Raw genomic sequence first — 25,047 nt, forward strand, 5'->3', positions numbered from 1 at the left:
GGAGGAGGCTGTGGGGGGGCTGAGGCAAGGGGGGGCTATGAGAGGGATTTGGGGGGGTTGAGGCAGTGGGGTGGCTAGAGAGCTGTAGGGGGGCTGAGGCAAGGGGGGGCTGGGGGACTGAGGCAGTGGGGGTTGGGGGGCTAGAGGGCTGTGTGGGGGGCTGAGGCAAGGGGGGGCTATGAGAGGGATTTGGGGGGTTGGGGGGCTAGAGGGCTGTGGGGGGGCTGAGGCAAGGGGGGCTATGAGAGGGATTGGGGGGTTGGGGGGGTTGTGGGGGGGCTGAGGCAATGGGGGGCTGGGGGGACTGAGGCAGTGGGGGTTGTGGGGGGCTGGAGGGGGTTGGGGGGCTGAGGCAAGGGGGGGGCTATGAGAGGGATTGGGGGGTTGGGGGGGCTGTGGGCGGAGACTAAGGGCCAGGCGGAGGGTTCGGGCCGCGCCTGCGCACTGGCTCCTCGCCGCCGCGGGCGGAGGCCGGGGACGCGGCGCCGGGCGGTGTCGGGGAGTCGCGCGCCGGGCGGGCGGCGGTGAGCGCTGCGGGGGGGGGCCGCCCTGGGCTGGGGGTTCCTGGCTGATCCCAGCCGCTGTGCCTGGGGGTCTCGGCGGCCTGTCCCGTGGGGCCCGGCCCGGCCCGTGCGGGGCCCGGGGGTGGCGGTGGCGGTGGCGGGGCCGGACCGAGCTCGGGCGGGCGGGGCCGAGGAGCCGGCGGGAATTGTCGGGCCGGGGAGAAGTTCGGACCCGGCTGGGCCGGGACGTGCCGCGTGTGACCCGGCGGGGCCGGCGCTGTTCGGTGTCTCTCGCCGGGTCGGGCTTTCCACAGCACATGGCACTGCTAGAGCGTTACTTCGCAGCATTGTGGGGGTGGTTGGGTTTGTTTGTGAATCAGGGTACACCGGCTACACCTGCTCAGCGTTAAGCAGAGTGTAAGGACTTGTCGGATCTGTGTATTAATTGGCTATTTTCAGGTTAGACGATTTCCTCAACAGGAACCGTTTTCTATATACATTTCAACACAACAGTTTCCTTGTTGATTGTTTTCAAAATATATCGCTTAGTGCATCAAAATGATTCTCCTTTGTGTCATCCACGTCGGTCTAAAATGCTGCCAGATCAGAAGGGTAGGGTTTTGCCGCTACTTTGCACTGCTGTAAATGATTGTATAAGGTGCAGAGCCATGATGGGTTAGGCCCACTGGCCTTCCTCGTACAGATAAAGCCTTGTCTACTCTGGGAGCCTAAATACGCATTGCCCTGGTCCTTGTGCAGTCATTTATATCAGTGAAAAGTGGTGCAAAATCCTACCACTTTGATCTGGCAGTGCTTTGCACTCCTTGCACACTGCACTAGTGTAAATTACTATACCAGATACAGGGCGGAAGTACGGCCCTTTTGGGTCAGACCAAAGGTCCATCTAGTCCAGTATCCTGTCTTCTGACAGTGGCCAATGCCAGGTGCCTCAGAGGGAGTGAACAGGGCAGGTAATCATCACGTAATCCGTTCCAGGAACTTTCCTTGGTGTGGTTTTTTTTTTTTTTTCCCCTTGTGTAACCTCTGTGAAGCATTTCTGGAGCTCCCAGCCTCCCCAGGTGTACAGCCAGTTCTGTGTTGTGAAAGAAACCTCTTGCCAGCTCTGTATGGTGGCCAGGAGCTCTTGAGTCAACCTGCAAACCTCCCTGGAGCCTCATGGATCTTGAAGTTGCGTAGCACATCAGTTTGCCAGCTTAGAACAGATACAGTTGTTCAGTCAATCATTGAGCCAACACACTGTATTCTAAACTAGCAGAAGGCTGACTGTACAATAGAAGTGGTCGGTAGAGTTTAGGGTTTCCAGCACTGTATTTCAGAAATACGGGACAGATGTGACAAAGGATGGGCCGGGCCAGACTTGAGTGGCGTTGCATCTCCATGTGCCAGGTCGAAATACAGGATAAAAGGCGTTTCGTACTAATTTAGTATGAATCAAGCAGCTTTTTCTTTAAATGAAGGATGTCCCTTAAAACACGGGACTGTTGGAAACCCCAGCCAGAGCTGCAAGGGCAATAAGTACTTGTAAAACACGTTGCATAATGAAGTTTGTCATTCACTGACATGTTCCCTAATGTTGCCAAGGGTTACCTCCTTGTGCTCTGGAAAGAGAGTGTACTGATGCCATATTTCTGTCTCACTAAGCCCTTGTGTGTAGTAAAATGTTTATGTATCTAATAAGGGATTTATACTGTTCACGTCTTATAAGTTAGAGGTGGGTCTGAATTGCCACCCAGAATCCAAGTGCAGCCTGAAGGAGCTGGGGTGTTTCCTGCTAACGTTTTGTGAGAACAGCATGCTATGGTTCAGCTATTATGCACTGTCACTTTGGCTTTGCCAGTGATGGCGTGTGTAGGGCCAACAACTGGGGAGAGAAGGAGGTAGCTGCTATTTGTTCTTTATAAACAAAACTCCCTATTACAGAGGAGCCTCAAGGAGATCCTGATTGTAGCCTTTATCAGGAGATTATGCACTTGTCTTAGTGACACATTTTCTCAGGTATTTAGATGCAAACTTACCCTGCGTTATCTGAGATCAAATTTAGGGGTGAAATCCTGCATTGAAATCAACAGCAAAACTTTCATTGGCTTCAGTAGGGCCAGGATGTCACCCTGGGATACTGGTGGGTTTGGAAAGCACAGGTGTCTCTGCTTCCCAACATTGAACTGCCACTATCGTCTCTCAACGTAGGATTTTTACAAAGCTTTCCTGTAATATTTGAGCACATTCTGTGCAGTATTTGACATGATTCACACTGCACAGGTGTCGTCCGATGTTTGGCTGCGTGTGTTCTCCCTGTGTGCTGCCCCATCTCTGTGCAGACAGTTGGCACAGCAGACCTCGAGCGAACTGCCCAATGACCACAAAATCCATTAAGGTGCAAAGGCGCCCAGCCAGGTTTATTGTTGACGAAGCACAGTAATAGCACCTGGCAGACTCTACGAGGACACTAAGACATGTTTGCTCGTGACAATGGATGCAGCTCAGTCAGTGGCAGGACTGTCCACTGCTCCCTAGGCTGGCCAAAGACACTCTCTCTGAGATACAGCTTTATACACCAATACAAACAAGTTACGTATCACCCTTGACGTATCAGGGTGCCACCCATTGCCTTGTACCTGTAGGTTCGATTAAAACATCTATATTCGTCACAGTGTGATCCTGACCTTATCTTTAGGATGGGTCAGTGTGTTCCTGTTATCTTTGGGGAATGTGCTGGTATCGAGGTATTCTGGTACCACCTTTCTGGAATGTGTTTGGGTATATATTCTTATGCCTAGCACTACTTAGGAATGTGTGTTTCTGCAATATCAGCCCTGTTCTTGCCAGAATCCGTGAGCAGGGCCTGCCTCTTGCTCACAACTTCACTTTGCTTTATAATAGCAAGTTTTGACCATTACTTTAACCCAGGCTTTAGGCCTCATACAAGGCCTCTAATACAAAGCCTTCTGTTTCAGGCTCTCTTCCTACTACAACAGGAAACGTTCTCTCAGCTCCATCAGTTTGCATTTGTGCAATCTTTCTGAACAAACACTGAGCTAAAACAGATTGCACATGTATGTGTGGGAGTGACCCTGTTATCTTAGTTTGATTCTGCTTTTATGTCATTCTTGTAAGAATGTATTGTGTGTGTTGTAATAATGTATAAAGGATTAAAATAGGTTTTCCTTTTTCTTTGATTGTAGAAGTGACATGGAATCCACACTCTTGGCGTGAAAGAAAAGAAGCGACATTTGATAAATGGAAGCCATGAAGATATCAAAACTGTTCTATGGTTTGGGGATTTTTGCATGTGTAGCTATTTATGTTGTTTATATAAAATGGCATTTGGACTCCAAACCAATCTCCAGTACAACAGAATGTGCTACTGAAAGTAGGGGAGACAAACTAGACCATCAGACATTGACGACTAATCACTCAGTGTTTTATGGAATTATGTTTGATGCTGGAAGCACTGGAACTAGAATACATATTTTTAAATTTACACAGAAATCAAAAGGTATGACAAGCTCTTTAAATTAACGATTTTATTAATTTATCCCCAGGCACCCTTAAGAAATGAGTTAAATCTTAATTAAAGTTTCTTGGAGACCATCCTATTTTAAAACCAATTTGTTTATCTCAGCCCCTGAGTTGGTGATTATCACTGTTAGACAAATGTGACTAATTAGCTGTACTTGTATAGCTCCCATTACTGTAATATCTGAGGTCCTCATTAAACAGTAACGCCTCAGTCCTCAGAACACTGCTCTGAGAGAGAGAGAGAGAGAGAGAGAGAGAGAGAGAGAGAGAGAGAGAGATTAAGTGACTTGACCAAGGTTACACAGAGAATCTGTGGCAGGGCTGATCTTTTGTATTCCAGACCTGTGACTTAGCCACTGGATATTCCTTCATCTGAACTTCCTTGAAAACAATAGCCTCCTCTAATGCTCCAATTCAGCACAGTACATAAACACATGCTGAAATCATACTGATTTCAATGGGACTTAAGCACATGCATAAAATTAAACATGTTTACATAGTGTGCTGAATCTGGGCCTAAAGGATTTTTGAGAAATAAGACACCAGTTGCCACACACTCGTTCTACCTTGTAGTAACAAGCGTCAGTGATTTAAATTTTGTAATGCACAGTGAATCCAGTCTAAAAGACTAAACGAAGAGCATGCTAAGGATGGAAAGTGAAGCACTTCGGTCGCTAAATGCCAAAGTTACTTGCCTATGCTACTCAGGCCCAGATCCGCCAAGGTATTTAGGTAGCCAACTGCCATTGATTTCAGTGGGAGTCAGGTGCCTAAATACCTTTGAGGATCCAGGCCTAAATAGTAACAAAGGTTTTTGTTCTTCAGTCTGTTAGTGAAGACACCAAGAATTCCCCCCCCCCCAAATGTTTTAATAATTAATGTAATAACGGTCAAAGCTTGAATCATAGCATTGTTCTAAGTGTTTCTCTGGTGCATGTACAAAGCACTACTTTCAAAATGAACATTGATAGATACTTGTAAGGGAGGCATCATAGATAGAGAGTGGGACTTGTACTTGGATGACCTAAGTTCTGTTCTAGTTCTGCTGCTGACTTGCTGAGTTTCACTAGAAATGTCCACTCAACTTCTTTGACGATCTGTACCACCACACTAATCCCATATCTCTCAGGGATGTTGTGAGACTTGGTTTGTGAAGTTCTGTAAGATACTTGGGTGGAAGATGTTGTATGAGTGCTAAGTGTTAAAAAATGCAGGACTCCCCAGTATGTGATTTAGGGACAGATTGTCCTTACTCATCTAGGTGAGCATTTACTCACGTGAGCAATTCCAGTGACATTAGTAGAACTGCTCATGTGAGTAAGGGCTGCCCTACTCCTCCACAGTTCACACCTATAGTTCATTAATTCCTTTTTTTAATCTGAACTGTGTAATTTTATCTTGGCTTCCACATATCAATTCATCATTAAACATCTTCTTTTACAGCAAGAAAATAAACCTTTTAATTGCATTGTAAATAACTTTTGGCAGTGTCCTTGAGTACAGAAACTGGGCTGTGACTGTATTTAAACACTATGGGTGTGATTTCAAACATGCTCAGCATTGGCCTAACTCTGCTTCCATTGACGTACCTTGGAGCAGAGTTAGGCCAATACTGAGCACTTTGAAAAGTTCCACCCTTGTTACTTGGACTGTTTTGAAGGGAGATTAGCCCAGGTAATAGGAAAAGGGAGGAGATGAAATAAATTCTGAGAAACTTGGATTCTTACTGTTCAGGATATGAGCAGAAACCAGCACCTGTCTATCAATTAATTGTGACTCCTAAAAAACATTTTGACAAGGGTTGACCCCCATAATGACAGGTGCGTTTTAATAGTAAGGCTGCCTTTGATTTTCCCCTTTACAGTAGGCTTCAGATTATTCCTATTAGCCTTAATTATGCAAAATTAGCATATAAAGGTTTACCTTGCAAAATGATCTTTTATATCAAGATTTATGCTTTTTTACTCTTAAAAATTATTGCTTTTGCACAGAGACTCCCAGATTAACCCATGAAACATTTAAAGCACTGAAGCCAGGACTCTCTGCTTATGCTGATGATGTTGATAAGGTAACTATGTTTTTTTCTCACTGTAAAAAGATGTCTGATAGAGAGAAACTCACTCTTTATATGCTTTGCAAATGAAGCCGTGTTGAAGATTGCTATAATACAGTATACTCCTCTTTGTGTCAGAGTCTTTCTGATTGACTTCAAGGAGAATTTGGGGCACTTGGTGTCTCCAAGAATTGCCCAGCATCTTGGAGTGTCAAACCCATGTGCTAAAAGCATAAATATTTCTACTAACTGATTGACTAACATGATTAGGTTGAAAGAAGCAATGTTATTGTCTTCCTGGAAAAGGATGGAAACAAGTAATGTACCATGTTTCATCACTGTCATGATTGATAAATTTCCCAATTCCATCAAATGAGCTAAACAGGCAGTTAAGCCTCAGTTCAAGACTGCATATAAGCACATGCTTATGTGCTCTCCTGGATAGGGATTCTTTCTTGAATTAGTGCTTGAATGTTGTGGCCTTTTCCTGTCTCTGCATAGTTTTCTATCCTTAGGGTCCAAGACCAGAAGGGACCATTGTGATCATCTAGTGTGACCTCCTGTATTGCACAGGCCAGAGAACTGCCCCAAAGTAATTCCTAAAACACATCTTTTAGAAAAATATCCAGTCTTGATTTTAAAATTGCCAGTGATAGAGAATCCACCACAATCCTTGGTAGATTGTTCCACTGATTGATTACCCTCACTCTTAAAAAAATTACACCTTATTTCCAGTCTGAATTTGTCTAGCTTCAATTTCCAGCCATTGAATTGATTATAGCTTTCTCTACTAGACTGAAGAGCCAATTATTAGATATGTTCTCTCTATACATACTTGGAGACTGTGATCAAGTCACCCCTTAAACTTCTCTTTGTTACATTGAGCTCCTTGAATCTATCACTATAAGGCACGTTCTTTGATCATTCTCATGCTCTTCTCTGAACCCTCTCCAATTGATCAGCATCCTGTTTGAATTGTGGACACTAGAACTGGACACAATATTCCAGTAGTGGTTACAGCAAGTGCTGGATACATAAGTAATATAACTTGAGATTTTCCTATGCACGGTTAACAAAGTGTCTGTACTGCTTTTCCTCTCTCCTCACAGAGTGCTCAGGGGATACAGGAACTTCTAGAAGTGGCTAAGGATGAGGTTCCTATGGCGTTGTGGAAGTTTACTCCTTTGGTCCTTAAAGCAACAGCTGGTTTACGGCTGTTGCCAGGAGATAAAGCTCAGAAGTTGCTGGATAAGGTACATTTTTTTTTTTCCTTTACACTTCAGAGCAGAACTTGGTCCACTATAGAATACATATACGTTTTTCTTATGCTGCTTTCAGTGTAATTTAAATATTCCATTTTCACCATTTAGACTGTAGCAGTGCTCAGTTGTTTGATCACATAGTGCATTGTATGTAAATCCTAATACAAGACATCAGTCCATTACAAAAGGGTGAAGACTTCATGATACTAGGTTTGTATGACTAGCCTCTAATGTTCAGCCTTTTATATCTAAAAGTTGTTTGTAAACATATTTAAAAATAAAAAAATATTTAATATGAATTAATACTGCATAGGTATTTTAAAGAATTTGTCAAAAATATTCTTGGCAAGTAATCTTTTTCTCAGTATAGTTGATACTGTTGGAGTCAAGATTGTAGGTGTTATCAGAATTAAAATGAAATAGTACATTATTCAAAACAACAAATTAATGATAGCTACAGAAAAGTCCATCCACAACTAACTCCAGCTATAGAGTAATTAGTCTATGTATGAAACTTGATTTAAACAAATATTTTTGGGCATCCTAAATGTGTTTGAGGTAAAACTCATTATAAATATGTCACATGTAAGTTTGAGGCATTTTTAGCTATTGTCAATGGTTTGTTAAGTACTTTAGGTGTCCGTTCTTCCTGGTTTTAATCAGGGTCCTGTATTTTTGAAAATTAACTGGCTACTGAATTAGCCACAAAATAAATATGATGAGGCAGACTAGTTCTGCTCAAATTAGCTTTCATTTTTAAAATTGGGTTTCTAGTCCTTATGGTTGTGGGAATACCTATCAAATGTGCACTGGTGCCATATTTTTCAGAATTTGCAAGCAGCATGAAACAGTGGCTCTGAGAGAAATGTGAATTGTCTCATTCAGCTCAATGTGTGGACTATGAAGCCTAATGACAACTATTCCAGTACTGATAATTTTAGCAGAAACACCCAGCCAATATGTTTAGCAATCATTGTGGGTTACAGTGTTAGATACCGTGGCATAACTGGTTAGTTACAAGAGTGGTGAATTCTGGTATCAAGCTCCTCTCCTATCCACAAAATGTCAGTTTACCTCTGACCCAGCATGCCCTCATCTGTGCTAGAAGTTTCGCCCACTGGATGCCAAAATCCCAAACTGCTTCCCATGCTTTCCTGGTGCCCAGAGCCTCAACTGTCCCATCCTATCTGTCAAAACCTCTAGCTTCTCCCTGACAGCTGCACCCTGGAAGTTGTGAGTTAGCAAGACATAAATCGGAAGCACGCTAGAAAGACAATTCTAGGGCAATGTGAAATTGAACTTAATATCCAAGTATATAACACAAGAAACTGACTTTATCATTCATTTCCCTATTGAATTTACTGAAAGCTGCTGCTGCAGAATTTCCAGTTTGACTCTCCCGAGAAGCCGGGGGACCTTGCTGCAGAATCTAGATTAGAGAATGGGGGACTTTGGCTTTAACTTCCAGTGTAGTCATGAGGCAGGACTGTGCCCATTAGTAATGTTTTTCACCAGGGTGTTCTGTAAAGTGTCTGTCTCCTGCCTTCCTCTTTACACACCCCGTGGGCTCCAGGTTGCAGTTGCCATCCTTCTGGCTAAAGCAGACTAAACCGGATTCCCTTTGAGACCCCATTAGGTTGACCAGATGTCCCGATTTTATAGGGACAGTCCCGATTTTTGGGTCTTTTTCTTATATAGGCTCCTATTACCCCCCTCCCCCTGTCCCGATTTTTCACACTTGCTGTCTGGTCACCCTAGACCCCATCAATGTTTGTCCTTATTTGTCCAGATTGGTTCCTGTCGAACAACACAAGGTATTGTCCTGGGGTGGAATCCGCTGGCTGTGGAGCACTGCCATGCAGCCTCTACCAACCCTGTCTCTGCATCACAGTACCCAGCCATTGACTAGATTGACAACTTCTTTAAAAAGCTGAGCCGTGTTTATTACAAGCTGGATTCTAAGAGCCGCCCAGCACGAGACTCCTCCTGACTTCAGTGCAGATGCTCGGCAGCACTCTGGATTTGACTCTAGGGCAATGAAATTCTATACCACACACCCATCCCTGGCTAGCAAAAACCTCCACTGGGTTTCTCTTTTTCTTTACATTTAGGTAAAAGAAATTTTCCAGGCATCTCCTTTCTTTGTAAGGGATGACTGTGTCTCCATAATGAATGGAACTGATGAAGGTAGGCTGAATGTCTGAGGCATGTTTTGATAGTCTTACACGTGAACACTTGTATAAATGAGTTGACCAAATTGCCCCAATCCTGCAGCTGGATCCTCTAGTCCAGACTTTTGCATCCAAGCTGAGTCTCCACTAACGTCAGTGGAAATCCACATGCATGTGGATCTCTGCTAGCAGATCTCATTGATGGAGTGAGGCCGATGTTTGGTTTTAATTTGTGTTCCAAAATTGTGCCAACCAAAAAGCTTTTGAGGCTTAATGTTTGACTCCTCAATAAGTGGCTTGATTGAAGTGCTTGAGCACCCAGCAGCTCCAGTTGAATCAGTGGGAGCTGCTGTATGCTCAGCACTTCTGAAAATCAAGCCACATTTTTGGTGCCAAAATAGACTTGGAAGCCTAAAGTTAGGCTCCCACTCCTGAAAATCTTGGCTTTGAGTTGCCTTAAGTAGACAGAATTAGTTCAAGTTATGTAGTCCAGTTCTTAACTGTAAATGTACAAAGGTTGTTGTTTTTTTTTAATAGTCTGTAAATGTGAATTAAAGTTGAAAAACTGTTATGGAAGAGAAAATGCAAACTGAGATTAACGAGGTTAAAATAAAAAGAATGCTGAGGTTGGGTCCAAAATTTGATCTAACTTTATAAATTTTTAAGGAAACTCTACCAAATTCTAAATATCTAATGTTGTTAATGCTGCTCAGATAGTAAACTTTAAAATAGCTACCTTGTTTGCAGGACTTCTTAATTAAAAAAATGTTTTGAGCTCCCTTTTTTTGCTCTGTAACAACAGTTAACTAACACATGCACTTGGCCTATTCACTGAGGTGTGCTGATATTTTAACATTGATAACTATTTTAAGTTGTTAATTAGACCTATTAATTTCTTTTATTAATAGAAAAGACAATGTTTGTGAAGTGGGAAAAGGACAACATTTTCAGTTCTCCAAAGTTCTTGGGAGAGGAAAAATAGGAAAATGAAGAAAACCCAAATTCTTAGTATTTAAAAAGAGAATAACTTTAAAATGTCTTAAGTGTAACAAAATTCAGTCAGTGCGGCTCTGATGCCAGACAGGAGTTGCTCTACAGCAGTGGTTCCCAAGCTTTAACAACCTGTGAACCCCTTTCACTAAAATGTCAAGTCTCGCAAATCCCCTCCTAAAAATGAATATTTCCAGGGATTTTCTCCTTTACCTGAGTATAAATTATAAAAGCAGTGATGTTGGAAATATAAAATTTTTTTTTATGACATGCTTATTACACACTCTTTATTATTAATTATTATTTATCATTACAGTATTTTTATTACATTATGAAAACGGCAACACTCTTCCAAGATCTCACTTTCGTAGCTTGTATCACTTTGAATAAGCCTGTTATAAGACAAGGCTCCTATGTTTCATGAAGGATTATCAGATGTGAAAGAGCAGGAAGGTATTTAAGAAGCCAACTCAAAGAGTTCCTCCTACACAAGCATTCAGGTCTTGAGCAGACCAGGCAAACAACGCACGTTACAACAACGCTTAAACTTGTTCTTCATAATTTTAAAAACAAGACTAGCTGCTTATTTAATTTTAAAAACAGCAGAAAATATCCACCTCCCTTTCCATTTCTTATAAGGAGTCTTGAAGTTTAAATCTCCTCAGTGTGATAGAGATGCTTGCTTTGATCTGCTTAGCTCTTGGAAGTCCAGGGGCTCCAGGCCGCTGGCCCCAGGCTGCCTACAGCCCTTAGGGACAGCTCTGTCCACCATTAGGGAATTTTCCCCCAAGAACCCCCTGTAACATTTCGTGAACCCCCAAGGGTTCACAAACCACAGTTTGGAAACCACTGCTCTACAGCATGAAGGATTACTTATTTGTTGATCTTTTAGCTAAAAAATGAAACCTTTAGAACAAAACCGTTGCTGCTTATCCACTGATGTGTTTGATATGTAAAGTAAAGTGGTTGCCAGCCACTTCACGCAGAGGGACTCTGCCAGTTGGCTTGGATGTTATATAAGCGCTTTGGGACAGGGAATGTCTTTTTGTTCTATGTTTGTACAGCACCTAGTACCAGGGGGTCCTGGGCTGGAGCTCCGAGGCACTACAGATAATTACTAATAATATAAATATTGGCTGCAGAAGCGCATTCTCCATGTTTAAGGTCCCTAACTTACGTTTAAGATTCTCGATTTTTATGGAAGTGTTATTTCTAAAGTCTGGGGGTCTGATTCTCAGGTGGTGCAAATCTGCATAGCTCCAGTGAGATCAATAGAACTTTGCTAATTTACACCAGCTGAGGATCTGGCCCTTCATTTCTAATTCTAAACCAAGCATTCTTTTGAGGGTTGCATTAGAGAAAACTACTTGCTAAAGGGGGCATGTGACTGGTCTTTTTGCATTTAGTCTGGTGTAGGGTGACCGACCCAATTTGCTGATCGTTTAATCTAATATCTGTAGCTGAACTGTTGAAAAAGACAGCTGTATTTAAAAAAAAAAATCCTAAATCTCCAGTGACAAGATCTAAATCAAGAAAAATGTTTATGGTTTAACTCGCTGTTTGACACGGATAGATGACATTATCTGAAGGCGTGTCTTTCTGGAATGTTCTCTTGTCAGGAATTTCGGCCTGGATCACAATCAACTTTTTAACAGGTATGTATGTGTGTGTGTGTGTGTGTGTGTGTGTGTGTAGCTGTGCCTGATACCCTGCAACTTTTCTGTCTTCACAGTGTCCCTCCCTTGAGCTGATATACAGTGGGTGGGCTGTGAGGAGGTTCGGGGTGGCCAGCAACTGCCTCTGGCTATGGGTGAAATCTTGGCCCCATTGAAGTCTATGGGAACTTTACTGTTGACTTTCATGGTGCCAAGTGTTCACCTCCTGTATCTAAGCTTTTACCTGCTCCTTTTTCTTGAGAGACCAGGGCACGTGATTCCATCTCTGGAGTACCATTAGCCCCAGGTAAGTCTCTAACTCACGTACTCTAAATCTTCTTGGCAATTGCACAGAAATAGAGAGAAAATCATAGAATATTGATATTAGAATCTATTTAGATCAGAGTAATGATCCCTAGTAAGGCTGTCAAACAATTAAAAAAAATAACCGCAATTAAGTGAGATTTTTTTTTAAAGTTGCGATTAATGTAAAACTTTAGCATCTACAAGTTTTATTTCTTCTGGTTCAGCCAATCACTAAGAGAAACAAGTTTGTTTACATTTTCAGGAGATAATGCTACCCGCTTCTTTTTTACAATTTCACCTGAAAGTGAGAACAAGCGTTCGCATGGCACTGTTGTAGCCGACATTGCAAGATATTTACATACCAGATGCACTAAAGATTCATATGTCCCTTCATCCTTCAACCACCATTCCAGAGGACATGCTGATAACACTCCTTTAAAAAATGTTAATTAAATTTGTGGCTGAACTCCTTGGGGGAGAACAGTATGTCTCCTGCTCCGTAGTTTTACCCGCATTCTGCCACGTATTTCATGTTATGGTAGTCTCGAATGACAGCCCGGTATAAGTTGTTCATTTTAAGAACACTTTCACTGCAGATTTGACAAAACGCAAAGAAGATACCAATATGACATTTCTAAAGATAGCTACAGCACTCAACCCAAGGTTTAAGAATCTGAAGTGCCTTCCAAAATCTGAGAGGGACAAGGTGTGGAACATGTCAGAAGTCGGAAAAGAGCAACACTCCAATGTGTAAACTACAGAATCTGAACCATCAAAAAAGCAAATCACCCTTCTGCTGGTGGCATCAGACTCAGATGATGAAAATGAAGGTGCATCAGTATGCACTGCTTTGGATCATTATCAAGCAGAACCCACCTGGTCTCACTTTCAGGTGACGTAAAAAAGAAGCTGGCAGTGTTATCTCTCTAAATGTAAACAAACTTGTTTGTCTTAGCAATTGGCTGAACAAGAAGTAGGACTGAGTGGACTTGTATGTGCTAAAGTTTTACATAGTTTTGTTTTCGAGTGCAGTTATGAAACAAAAATAATTCTACATTTGTAAGTTGCACTTTCATGATAGAGATCACACTATAGTACTTGTATGAGGTGAATTGAAAAATAGAATTTTTGTTTAAGTGCAAATATTTGTAATAAAAATAATATAAAGTTAGCACAGAGCACTTTGTACTCTGTGTTGTAATTTAAATCAGTATATTTGAAAATGTAGAAAAACATCCAAAAATATTTATAATAAATTTAAATTGGTATTCTATTATTTAACAGCGCAATTAAAGCTGCGGTTAATCACGACTTTTTAAATCTAGTTAACTTGTGTTGCATTAATTGCTTGAGTTAACTGCAATTGACAGCCCTAATTCCTAGTATTTATACTGCAGGTGCTGCTGTTATCAAGCAGGCCGGACACTTGCACAATGTGTGCGCGTGTGTACTGTGGGTACACAAGAAAAGAATGAAAATTACAGAAGGAAGCGTGCTCCTGTACATCTAGACCTAGGCTTCAGTGTTGTGAAATTAATATTTAGACATGGGATATAAACTTTTCTAAACAGTTAGAAAATAAAATGGCTTAAAATAGTGGTAACATGATTGTAACTAAGGCTGTGTCTACACTACAAATGGTACAGTGGCACAGCTGCAGCACTGCATCTATGCTGCTGTAGTATAGACATTTCCTATATGAACAGAAGGGGGTTTTTGTTGGCGTAGTTAATCCACACCCCCCCCCCCCAAGAGATGGCAAAGTAGACTAGGCCTAAATTTCTCTTTGAAGAATAGTATTTAAGGCTCCCATTTTACAAAGACTTAAAAGTCCAGGAGATTACTCACATACCTAAAAGTTAAGTATGTGTTTAAGTCTTGGCGGGATCAAGGCCTAATATTTGTAGTTTGGGTTTTCATGTTTTCTTTCCTTCTTGGTTTAAGGATCTTAGGGGGGAAAATACAATTATTTCCATACTATGAAAGGTTATCTCTGTGCAGTTTATCACTCCATTCAACTAGTCTGCCTTTTCAGTTTGTTTTTATAGCTGGGCAAAAATCCAGGTAGTTAATTACGGACTTGCTTTCTGCTATATGAAAACTAATTGTAACTGTGTATGCCGTTCATCTCTTATTGTCTATGGGAGGATGGATTCCCCCCCCCCCCTTTTTTAGCCATTTGTTTGTTTTTATTGCTTTATGGCTTTGAGTTATTACTGAACACACAATGGCTTTCATGATGCATTTCAGGTAGCTTAAATGCTCCAAGAAAAAGAAGTGTAGGAATGCTGGATTTAGGAGGTGGATCAACACAAATGACATTTCTTCCAATCACTGAGGTAAACTGAACACACGTACTGCAGGGAAACACTGGTTTGAATGAATAGGCATTCTGCTTTTCTAGCAAAAGGATTGAGGCGGTTTGTTACATGAAGGCGTGCTTCCTACTCGTCTCTTAACAAATCTGGAGTCACTTCCTCATAGTAGCCATGGTACAATGACGGTGGTGTCAATGATTTGTGATCAAGAGAAGACAAGTCTTACCAGAGCTCCCTTCTGGTTAGGAAAATCACAATCTCTTTGTAGTTTGCATTTGTGTCCATAAAAAATTACCATGCAATGGGCGGGATTGATTTTTCATCCAAAGGGGTTCAGAACTGGAATAAGGGGCCATTGCAGGTTAGGAATGAGGTGTATTGATGGAGGTCGTGGAAAGAAGTGTATTTTGTTTTGTTTAAAATCCTTATTTGCATTGGTTTGGTGTCAATATAAATGTTTAAACTGATACGACTGTAGTGTCAGGTCACTATTTTAGCTCCAGTTCTTATGTTCTGCTCATCTCTAATGGCTCCAGGGCTAGTCTGTGACTAGTCTGTAAATAACTTATTTCCACAGCCAGCCAGGACTTCTGTGCGGATGGTAACCTGTTCATATGCTCAAATACTGTATTGTTACTCCTTGCTGTTTCTGGAAGTTCCAAAAAAAAAATCTTACAATGACTTCTTTGTTTCTCCTTATAGATAACTCTCCGGACATCACCAGCTGGCCATATCACTTCATTTCAAATGTTTAACAACACATACAAACTGTATTCATACAGGTTAGTTGTGGGGAAAAGAAAGCATCGGGTAAAGATGAAAGCCAATTATTGGATGAATGTGATTTTACGCATGTGCTTAACTTTAAGCATTTACATGCTCTGTGGAATTGAGAATCTCATGAGTAACAGTGTTTACCTCTAATACAAAAACTGGAGAGATTGACTTTGGCAAAATTACTGCTCCTAATATTCACACAAGTTTATTATAGTGATGGACACACTGACAATGGGAAGAAGATCCAGTCAGAGGAATCATATCACATATTCTCATATAGCTACAGCCAAATAGACTCCACCTTAATTTTTTTCCTTGTTGTGCTTTGCTATGTTGGAGTTTAGGTTTGCTTTTTCTTATTTTCTGTATGTTGGGTGCCTGAAACCCTTTGGCCCATTTGAAAACCACAGCTGAAATCCTGATACTTAGCCAGTGCCAAGCTGAAGGAAATGGAGTCCTTTAGCTAGTTACCATTATGATCATTCTGTCTCCAAGGCGTAGGCAGTCTGATTCCATGGGTACCATGACAGTGCACAGAATGTCAGACACACGCTCTAATGGCAGCACAACAGATAGGGGGTTGTGATTTGACCCCTGCTGCTGGGCTGAAAGGGGTTGGGAGAGCTTGCTCCCATGGGTGGAGGGAGTGTTTCGCATCTCAGTGATTCCCTCCCACTTGTGCTTGGTGGGATGTTGTTCTGGGCTGGAAGAAGAACTGAGACAATGTGGAGCTGTTGGGAGATGGTAGGAGGAGCATTAGGGGAGATCCTTGAGGCCTCCTCCTCCTTGGCTACACAGAGAAGTCTGGTTTTCTACACCCCCACTCCCAGCTCTCCTACAAAAGAAGTCAGGCCTGATTTAGTTGCAGTCTGAACGAGCAGGATTTCACTCTGACAGTCCATTCACTCTTCTCCACTTGAGAAGAAATGATTTTGCTAGTGTCAGACCGTGGAGAAGAGATGTTGTTAATGGAAGCGACAGCCCAACCTTCACTCGAACCACACGTAGGCTATTCGCTGCTGAGTCATGACGACTTGCTGGAACCGTCCTGCACATAGACACGACTCGCTTGTCCCAGCGTGATGCCAGTAGAAGTGTCTCCTTTCACAGAGGCTTTTCTCCTTCACAGTTACCTGGGACTCGGGTTAATGTCAGCAAGGCTTGCGATTTTAGGCGGCATTGAGGGACAAGCCTGTAAGTAATCCAACTCAGAGCTCTTGCATGTCAGTGACTTGTAGGATAATTTTTTATAGGCCAAATGATCCTCTGGGCCACAGGTTCCCAAACTTTTTTTTGCTGTGCCCCCCTCTTTGCAGATTCATGTTCCTTGTGTGACCCCCCCTCTTCTCTTCCCTCCCTTCTCCTGCTTGGCTTCCCTTCTCCCTTTGCAATCACTCTCCTGGCCTGCTGCCCCCTTCTCTCCTTACAGCCCAGCCATGATCGTGGCCAGGCTGCACCTGCTGACTCCATTCGCTGGCTCCAGACGTTTTCCCCCCTCAGTGGCTTGGACCCTGCTCCCCACACTACTGCCTGCTGCCACCGGCCCGGTGCCGGGGCATGGGCAGGGCGGGGTGTGAGATGCGGGAGGGGGCAGTAATAGGCATTCCAGGGGCAGGCTCACTCTCCAACCCCTCCCCTTGTGCACTGGCTGCCTCCTCTGCTCCTGCCTGCAGAAGGGAGGTGCCTCCACCAGCTTCTGCTCCTCAGCAAGTAGCAAGAATGCAGGAATGCTCTACTTCGCATCAGGTCCTCGTGCACTCCCAGCAACTTTGTCCTGCCCCCCCGGGTGCAAAACCCATTCTGTGGGCCATAGGAGCAGAGCCTGTTACAAGGGGAAGTGGTAGTTCATTCACTCGCTACTCTCCATTCTCAGCCTGCCTGTGCCATAGATGGGACCACTGCATGTCTCTGAGCACATCTGCCAGCGAGATGGGTGTGGGCAGAGGGTGGTGCTGTCAAAGGAAGGCCTGGGCCATTACCAGCCCATGTGGGGGCATGGGCATGTTCAGGCCATGAGTGGGTTAGAAACTGCTGGGGAGGTGGGAGGATGCTGAGCAGGACTGTGGCCTGGGGAGGAGGGATTGGCAGTTGACTCCTTAGCATGGGTCTTAATGCTGTTTGATCTATTTCTTTCTATTACAGTAAAGGAAGGAGAGGCGCTAATTAGTCCCTGTTTATCACCCAGCGTCCAGTGTGAGTGGGAACATGCTGAAATAGTGTACAGAATTAAAGGGCAGAAGGCAGGTATAGTAACTTCTTTCTGTTGTATTATAGATTTGCATGTTAAAATCAGAACAAACAGCGTGCACTTTCTGGATCTGTCTGTTTGAGGTATTCAGTTGTTTTGTTACTGTCTAACTTTGCTTTGACCTCAGGCTATTCCTACCCAAGAGATTTTCCTCCCTTCGTCCACACCCCATCTGCTCCAGTGTGTAATGGGGGAGCTCTAATGTAGATTAGTCAATGGCATTTTAAAAACCATGCTGTCAAAACCAGGTCAGAGCATGTCTACATAACATGATGGTTTACAATAAGAGCCACTGGAGCGCTGTCTACACTAGCACTTCCGTCATGTCTGCAACAGTGGGAAACTCTAAGAAAAAAGTTTAGCATAACCAGGTCCAGACACTTCGGGCCAGATTCTAGCTGTTGCAAATCAGCCTGCCACTATTGAAACCTGTGGAGCTAGGCTGATTCACACCAGCTGGAGGTCGGCCTGTCCGAGTTTTTCCAAGCCATTTGTGCTCACAGCGAATGTACCTTTTTTACAGGGTTTTCAAATAGAAAGTTAGCCATTTTTGCAATAGCGAATGAGTTTTCGTTGCGGAAACTGTTGTTCCCTTCCCACAAACTTCCTGCCTTGCAGGCATAGGTTTTGTACAGAGGATCTGAAAAAACCCAGATCCTGTCTTGTCTCTCAATGTGATGTTCAGTCATATATTCGCAAACCTTTTTCTTCATCCACAGGGCTCTTCTCCGTTGAAACAGCCTCTTTGCCTGCCTGAGGCCCTATTTTCAATTTGAGCTCGAGAGCATTTCTCAAATTATTCACGTGCCACTCAGAGTCCTACCTGTCCCTTATTACGAGCTAGGACTGTCAGTTAATTGCGGTTAACTCAAAAAAATTAACTCAAAAAAATTAATCACCGTTTAATCGAACTGCTAAACAATAGAATACAATTGACATTTGTTAAATACTTTTGGATGTTTTCTACATTTTCAAATATATGGATTTCAATTACAACACAGAATATAAAGCGTACAGCGCTCACTTTATATTTTTGATTATAAATGTTTGCACTGTAGAAGAAATAGTATCAGGTGAATTGAAAAATACAAGTACTGTAGTGCAGTCTCTTTATCATGAAAGTTGAACTTACAAATGTAGATTTTTTTTTTTGTTACATAACTGCACTCAAAAACAAAACAATGTAAACCTTTAAAGCCTACAAGTCCACTCAGTCCTACTTCTTGTTCAGCCAATTGCTCAAACAAGTTTGTTTACATTTGCAGGAGATAATGCTGCCTGCTTGTTGTTTACAACGTCACCTGAAAGTGAGAACAGGTGTTCGCATGGCACTGTTGTAGCCGGTGTCACAAGATATTTACATACCAGATGCACTAAAGATTCATATGCCCCTTCAACCACCATGCTGATGACGGGTTCTGCTCGATAACAATCCAAAGCAGTGCGGACTGACACATGTTCGTTTTCATCATCTGAGTCAGATGCCACCAGCAGGTTGATTTTCTTTTTTGGTGGTTCGGGTTCAGTAGTTTCCACATCAGTGTGTTGCTCTTTTCAGACTTCTGATAGCATGCTCCATGCCTCGTCCCTCTCAGATTTTGAGAGGCACTTCAGATTCTTAAACCTTCGGTCAAGTGCTGTAGCTATCTTTAGAAATCTCACATTGGTACCTTCTTTGCGTTTTGTGAAATCTACAGTGAAAGTGTTCTTAAAATGAACATGTGCTGGGTCATCATCCGAGCCTGCTATAACATGAAATATATGGCAGAATGTGGATAAAACAGAGCAGGGGACATACAGTTCTCCCCCAAGGAGTTCAGTCACAAATTTAATTAACACATTTTTTTAATGCGCGTCGTCAGCATGGAAGCATATCCTCTGGAATGGAGGCCGAAGCATGAAGTGGCATACAAATGTTTAGCATATCTGGCCTGTAAATACCTTGCAATGCCGGCTATGAAAGTGCCATGTGAATGCCTGTTCTCACTTTTCAGGTGACATTGTAAACAAGAAGCGGGTAGCATTATCTCCTGCAAATGTAAACAAACTTGTTTCTCTTAGTGATTGGCTGAACAAGAAGTAGGACTGAGTGGACTTTAGACTCTAAAGTTTTACATTGTTTTGTTTTTTAATGCAGGTTTTTTGGTCCATAATTCTACATTTGTAAGTTCAACTTTCATGATAAAGAGATTGCACTACAGTACTTGTATGAGGTGAATTGAAAAATACTATTTTGGTTTTTACAGTGCAAATATTTGTAATAAAAAATATAAAGTGAGCACTGTACACTTCGTATTCTGTGTTGTAATTGAAATCAATATATTTGAAAATGTAGAAAACATCCAAAAATATTTAAATAAGTGGTATTCTATTATTAATAGCGCAATTAATTGCATGATTAATTGAGATTAATTATTTTAATCACTTGACAGCCCTATTACTAACCCTTATTCTCCCAGTCATACCATTCCTACAAATCCTCTCTAAAAGATATATTGTAACCTAGATGGGACCAAACGGGGGCCCATCCAGTGTGCTGGCATGAGGGAATAAAGAGGGTGTGGGAACCCCTGTATTTCCCTGCACTGGTGTGCCATTCCACCACTCCCTGCACAGGGGGGGGGAAGCAGGCTCTGCAGTGCAAACCTGCAAGTACCCAACTTACTCAAGTGAATGGGAGGGGGGAGTGAGCAGAGACTTGATCCCACCCCTCCCAGCACCCCGAGCCGTGTAGTTATACCAGTGCATTGGAGAGCATATGCTGCTGGCCCAGCGCAGTTAATGCTCTCCTTGGAGCACTAGAGAGCGCAGGAAAGAGATTGTAGCGCTCTGAGTCATAGTCTCCTTCTGGGCTGCTGCAGGAGCAGCTCAGCAAGGTTCTTACTGTGGGCCCTTTTGTCCACTGATGATCTAGTCCGTACTTTGGACCCATCCGGTTCCCACTGAAGCCAGTAAGTTTTGCCATTGGCTTCATCAGGAAAAGGATCCGGTCCTTTATTTCCACGGATAGTCTCTAGTAAATTAGAGAGCGTTGCTGACCTAAGGGGACCAGAGGCCTTGCAGACCTCAAAGAAATTAAACAGTGGTGGTGGTTAATCACCAGCATGTGATTTGTTGGGTCTCTCTCTTTCTTTAGGTGAGCCTCTGTATGAATCCTGTGCTAACAAAGTAGCAGAACTGCTCTACAAGAAGGTGCATAAAACAGAAGTGGTAAAGGATTTGGATTTTTATGCTTTCTCCTATTACTATGACACTGCAGCAGAGGTTGGCCTAATAGGTACATTTGTTTCTGAGTTTCTTTGTAATGCAAGGGTAGCTAATGGGAGAGTTTGTGCCCCTTAAAAATATCCAGTTTCTTTGCAAAGCGACAAGGAATTATGTCCTTGGTTATATTAATGTACAGTGATATTATTTTTTGAAGATCGGGTACTATAAAATTGTTAGGAAAAAAGGCACAGGGACTTGGAGGTCTGACCTGAAACAATTTGCCGCCTTTTTATTTGTAATGACTAAATTTCAAAAGGAGACAGTGTCCCATTAAGGCTAAACAAATTTTTATAAAAAATGACTGCCTGAAGTTCAGCTTCTCAGTCCATATTAAGGCATCTAAATATAGGTCTGACCCTGCACCAGTGAAGTTGGTGGCAAAACTCCCACTTACTTCAGTGAGTGCAGAATCCAGCCCTCAGTGGTCCAATTTCCAGAAGTGTTTAGCCTCCAGCACTTACAACTGACTTCACGTGCACACTGTAAAACATGCCCTGTTTTTCCCCCTTCTAGATAAGGAAAAAGGAGGTAGCCTAACAATTAATGACTTTGAAATTGCAGCCAAGTATGGTAAGTAAAGTAAAGCAAAAAATGCTGGCCAAGATTTTCAAAAGTGACTAGTGATTTGGGGTGTCTATCTTTTGGGGGGAGGGTGAATTTGAAGAATCTTAGAGGCCTTATTGTCAGAAAGTGTTGGGCACCCACGGTCTGAAAATCAGACCCCTTCTAAAGTGTCTCAAATTGGGTACCCAAAAGTACTAGTTACTCCTGAAAGTCTTGGCCACAATTTTTCTAATAAGTCCTTATTTTTTACAAAAACTGCAAATAAATAAATAAATCTTGCAATATAGATGTCTGAGCTCTCTTGCAATAATAAGAATAATAAATGTCATTTAGCAATTACTTTGAAATCATAAATGTAAAATAAGTGGATTGTGCTCTTATCCAATTTATTTTTTCTTAAAGTTTATACTTACATTTAAGGGTGATCTGGAGAGAGGAGAAAATTTATTTTTACTTTTTTGGGGGCGGGGGCTTCTTTTTGTTGTGTAAAGATGATCTGAAAGGTTTTTTTAAAAATCAGAAAAGTGTTTATTTGTTAAAAACTTGGCTACCTTTTTTCCCCTTCCTCCCCCTGGAGACAGTGTGTGTGTGACATGAACATCTGTTATTGTTTTGACATCAGAAATACCATTCAAGTAAAAATCTGATTAATTGGGAAAGGAAGCGATTTTTCACTCAAGAGAAAAGTTACCTTTATGAATGATTCAGGATTCTTGCCCTGTCAAGCAATGGCTGAGATTGTTCATAGTCCACATCTCTTAACACTTGCATGAATTCTCCAGCAAAAACCAGGGATGATCAGGCTTGAGATTCCTGGATTTTATGATTCTAAACAAGCTACCCTGCTTGCCTGATGAGCTGCGTGCCGAACGTTGCCGACCCCTGGTGTAGACGTACCCTCCATTGATGAAAGGGGTGTTAAGACTGGGGGGCCTAAAATTAGGCTCCTGAGTCCATATTTAGGTGCCTAACTAAGTGGCCGGGTTTTCACCAGTGCTGAGCACCTGTCAGTTTCAATCTTGGGACTGTGGCGCTTTTGAAAATAAGCTACTTCCTTAGGTTCCTAAATGTGGACTCTCTTCAGGCAGCCATTTTTGAAAATCTTGGCCTGTTTTTCCTTGTTCTGTTTCTGTTCCACCCATTCACAGGGAGGCTAAACTAACCTGTCTTAGGGATTTGAATAGTTGTTTATAAATCCAAGAATCAATTCTCTCTCTTCATTCTTCTTAGTGTGTAAGACCATGGAGGTGAAGCCGGGAGACAATCCTTTCCTTTGCATGGACCTCACCTATATCAGTTTGCTACTGCAAGAACTGGGCTTCCCAAAAAGCCAGGTGTTTCAGGTAATATTTGTCAGCGCTGTGTTGAGATACCTCTCAACTCGCTAGTGATGTACGCACACCACAGTGGTTTTACTTCTCTCCTTTTTTCTTTCTAGCTTGCCCAAAAAATTGACCATGTTGAAACAAGCTGGGCTTTGGGAGCCACCTTTCACTACCTTGATTCACTTCACAGGCTGCAATACTAAGGCCTCAGGGCCTAAACCCTCAAAAGGATTTGAGGACTTCAGTCTATGGGTACCCAGCCTAAGGTGGCTTACGGGTGACTGATTTTGCTCTCTCTTTGTGACAATCAGACCCTTTTAAAAGGTGATCTGAAGTTGGGCACCCAAACTCCCAATTTATGAAAACGTAGAACATGGCAGCTCAAGAATACCTCCTTGATCTTGCAGTGTCTGTAGAAGACTTGATGTTAAACTAGATCATTTTGGTGAGAATTCTGGGATTCATCGAGGGGCTTTGTTCACAATGCAGCTACACATTCTGTGAGAAAAGTACACCTTTGGGGAATGTGTCTGTGTCATTTTTGCTTGTAATATGCTGAGGTCAATGTTAGAAATGGCTGCTCCAGAGGGGCTTCTTCTTTTTATGGTTCTGATTTATCATGTGTTTCTTTGGGGAATTTTTAACTATTTCAATGTTTGAGAATTAATGTCTGTAAGTGAAGACAATGGCATTGCCGAGCCGAGCTGCTGGTAAGAGCTGATGTTGGCTCTGGAGTGCAGCGTGGGAGACCTGACTCGGCTGGAGTATGGCTGAGGTTTGGGCTGCCCATTCCAGCAGAACTCAGGCCTATTGTGGAGGTGACAGGCACACTTAAGGATCTGAGCCACAGCCCATGGCAATCTATGGGAGCTCTTCATTGGCCTTTAAAGGCTGAGGTACTTTCGGCACTTGCAGTTGGAGGTGGGGTGGTGGAACTCCATTTCAGTCCTTCAGGGGAGTCCCTGGCAGGGTGACTTTACTGGGACTGTAAGGGAGACGGGGCTTTGGAGTTGGTGCAGGCCTCCTGTAGGGGTGGCAGCCTCCTGCTGCTCCCCTGAGATCTGCAGGGCTTGGGGGGCCAAACCCTTACCACCACTCCCAAGTGGAAGAATTTGGAGGACACACTGCACAGCCACCTGCTTCCTCAGGTCCCCTCCTGCTGGATTTCCTGGGCAGTTGGTATGAGTCACCCTAACATGAAGTGTTAAATAGTAAAACGGGTAGTTCCTAGATTTGCGTGTTGGGAGGGGATCAGGGCATGTATTTTAACCTTCAATGATGGTGAGAAGAATCTGTCATGTGTTTTTCTGGGAGGCGGTACTAACACATGTCCACATATACTTGAGATTTGTTGGTGCTTGAATAGGGGTAGTTCTTTGTTAATTAACTTCACACAGGAGTATCTGTGGGTTTCACCCAGGCTTGGGGTGGCTTTTACAAGGCTGGCTTGGAACCTTAAAGACTGTTTCTAGTAAACCGTGCTTGGAGTGCCTCTGTCTTCCTTTGATAAATGAATGTATTGTTGCTGCACTGAGCATGGATTGCAGAAGACTGGCCTGTGAGGAAGCAGGAGGCATAGCAGAAGTGGTTGGTACTTTGAATGCAACACTTCTATCAGTGTACTGTATACAGAGTAAAGACTGTTCCTAACAGTGTGCAATAGGGAAACAATTTGTAAGTTATCCATAAGTCGTGGATTGCATCATGTTAATACGTAGTCAGCATAGACACTACCTGGTACTTAAAGTTTTATAAGGGCCTTATCCAAAGCCCCATACAGTCACTAGAAGTCTGTCCGAGGAATTTGGATTAGACCCTAAATGAATAAAGCTAGATCTTTACTGCCTGAGAAGCACAAACTTGGTGTAAAACCCATGTGGGGAAACTCATCAGATTTTTCTAAAACGTTGCTCTGCTTGTCATTGGCTTTTTCTCTGTAAAGTAGCATGTATGTGAATGTACGATGAATATTTGAAAACTATTTTATCGGCAATAAAATTTTAATTACAAATTGGGATGTTTCCTATTTGGATTAATGTGTGGTACTGTGGAGTGATGGTCTCTGTAT

General features: G+C 42.7%; 1 protein-coding gene across 4 annotated transcripts; it reads left to right on the forward strand.

The window, feature by feature from the left end:
• Positions 1-404: 404 nt before the first annotated feature.
• Positions 405-24,990, forward strand: ENTPD6 (ectonucleoside triphosphate diphosphohydrolase 6). 4 transcript variants are annotated; one of them, XM_065590860.1, is made up of 14 exons: positions 405-524; positions 3,707-4,020; positions 6,035-6,111; positions 7,206-7,349; positions 9,470-9,545; positions 12,139-12,174; positions 14,731-14,819; positions 15,501-15,580; positions 16,705-16,769; positions 17,718-17,819; positions 20,960-21,100; positions 21,604-21,660; positions 22,885-22,997; positions 23,093-24,990. In XM_065590860.1, exons 2-14 carry the CDS (start codon positions 3,762-3,764, stop codon positions 23,180-23,182), a joined length of 1,329 nt encoding a protein of 442 aa, XP_065446932.1. In that variant the 5' UTR covers positions 405-524; positions 3,707-3,761; the 3' UTR covers positions 23,183-24,990. The 4 variants fall into 4 exon arrangements, with proteins under 4 accessions (XP_065446932.1, XP_065446933.1, XP_008165280.2 ...); XM_008167058.4 differs by lacking the exon at positions 405-524 and adding an exon at positions 771-962; XM_008167059.4 differs by lacking the exon at positions 405-524 and adding an exon at positions 1,344-1,474.
• Positions 24,991-25,047: the final 57 nt, after the last annotated feature.

Source organism: Chrysemys picta, chromosome 3, assembly GCF_011386835.1.
Source record: "Chrysemys picta bellii isolate R12L10 chromosome 3, ASM1138683v2, whole genome shotgun sequence".
NCBI classification, from domain to species: Eukaryota; Metazoa; Chordata; order Testudines; family Emydidae; genus Chrysemys; species Chrysemys picta.

Bases quoted from the DNA above. Each gene is read 5' to 3' on its own strand.
- ENTPD6 (XM_065590860.1), top strand. From the start codon at position 3,762: ATGGAAGCCATGAAGATATCAAAACTGTTCTATGGTTTGGGGATTTTT. The intron at 21,101-21,603 runs GTACATTTGTTT...TCCCCCTTCTAG, and splicing joins AGCAGAGGTTGGCCTAATAG to ATAAGGAAAAAGGAGGTAGC. The intron at 21,661-22,884 runs GTAAGTAAAGTA...CATTCTTCTTAG, and splicing joins TGAAATTGCAGCCAAGTATG to TGTGTAAGACCATGGAGGTG.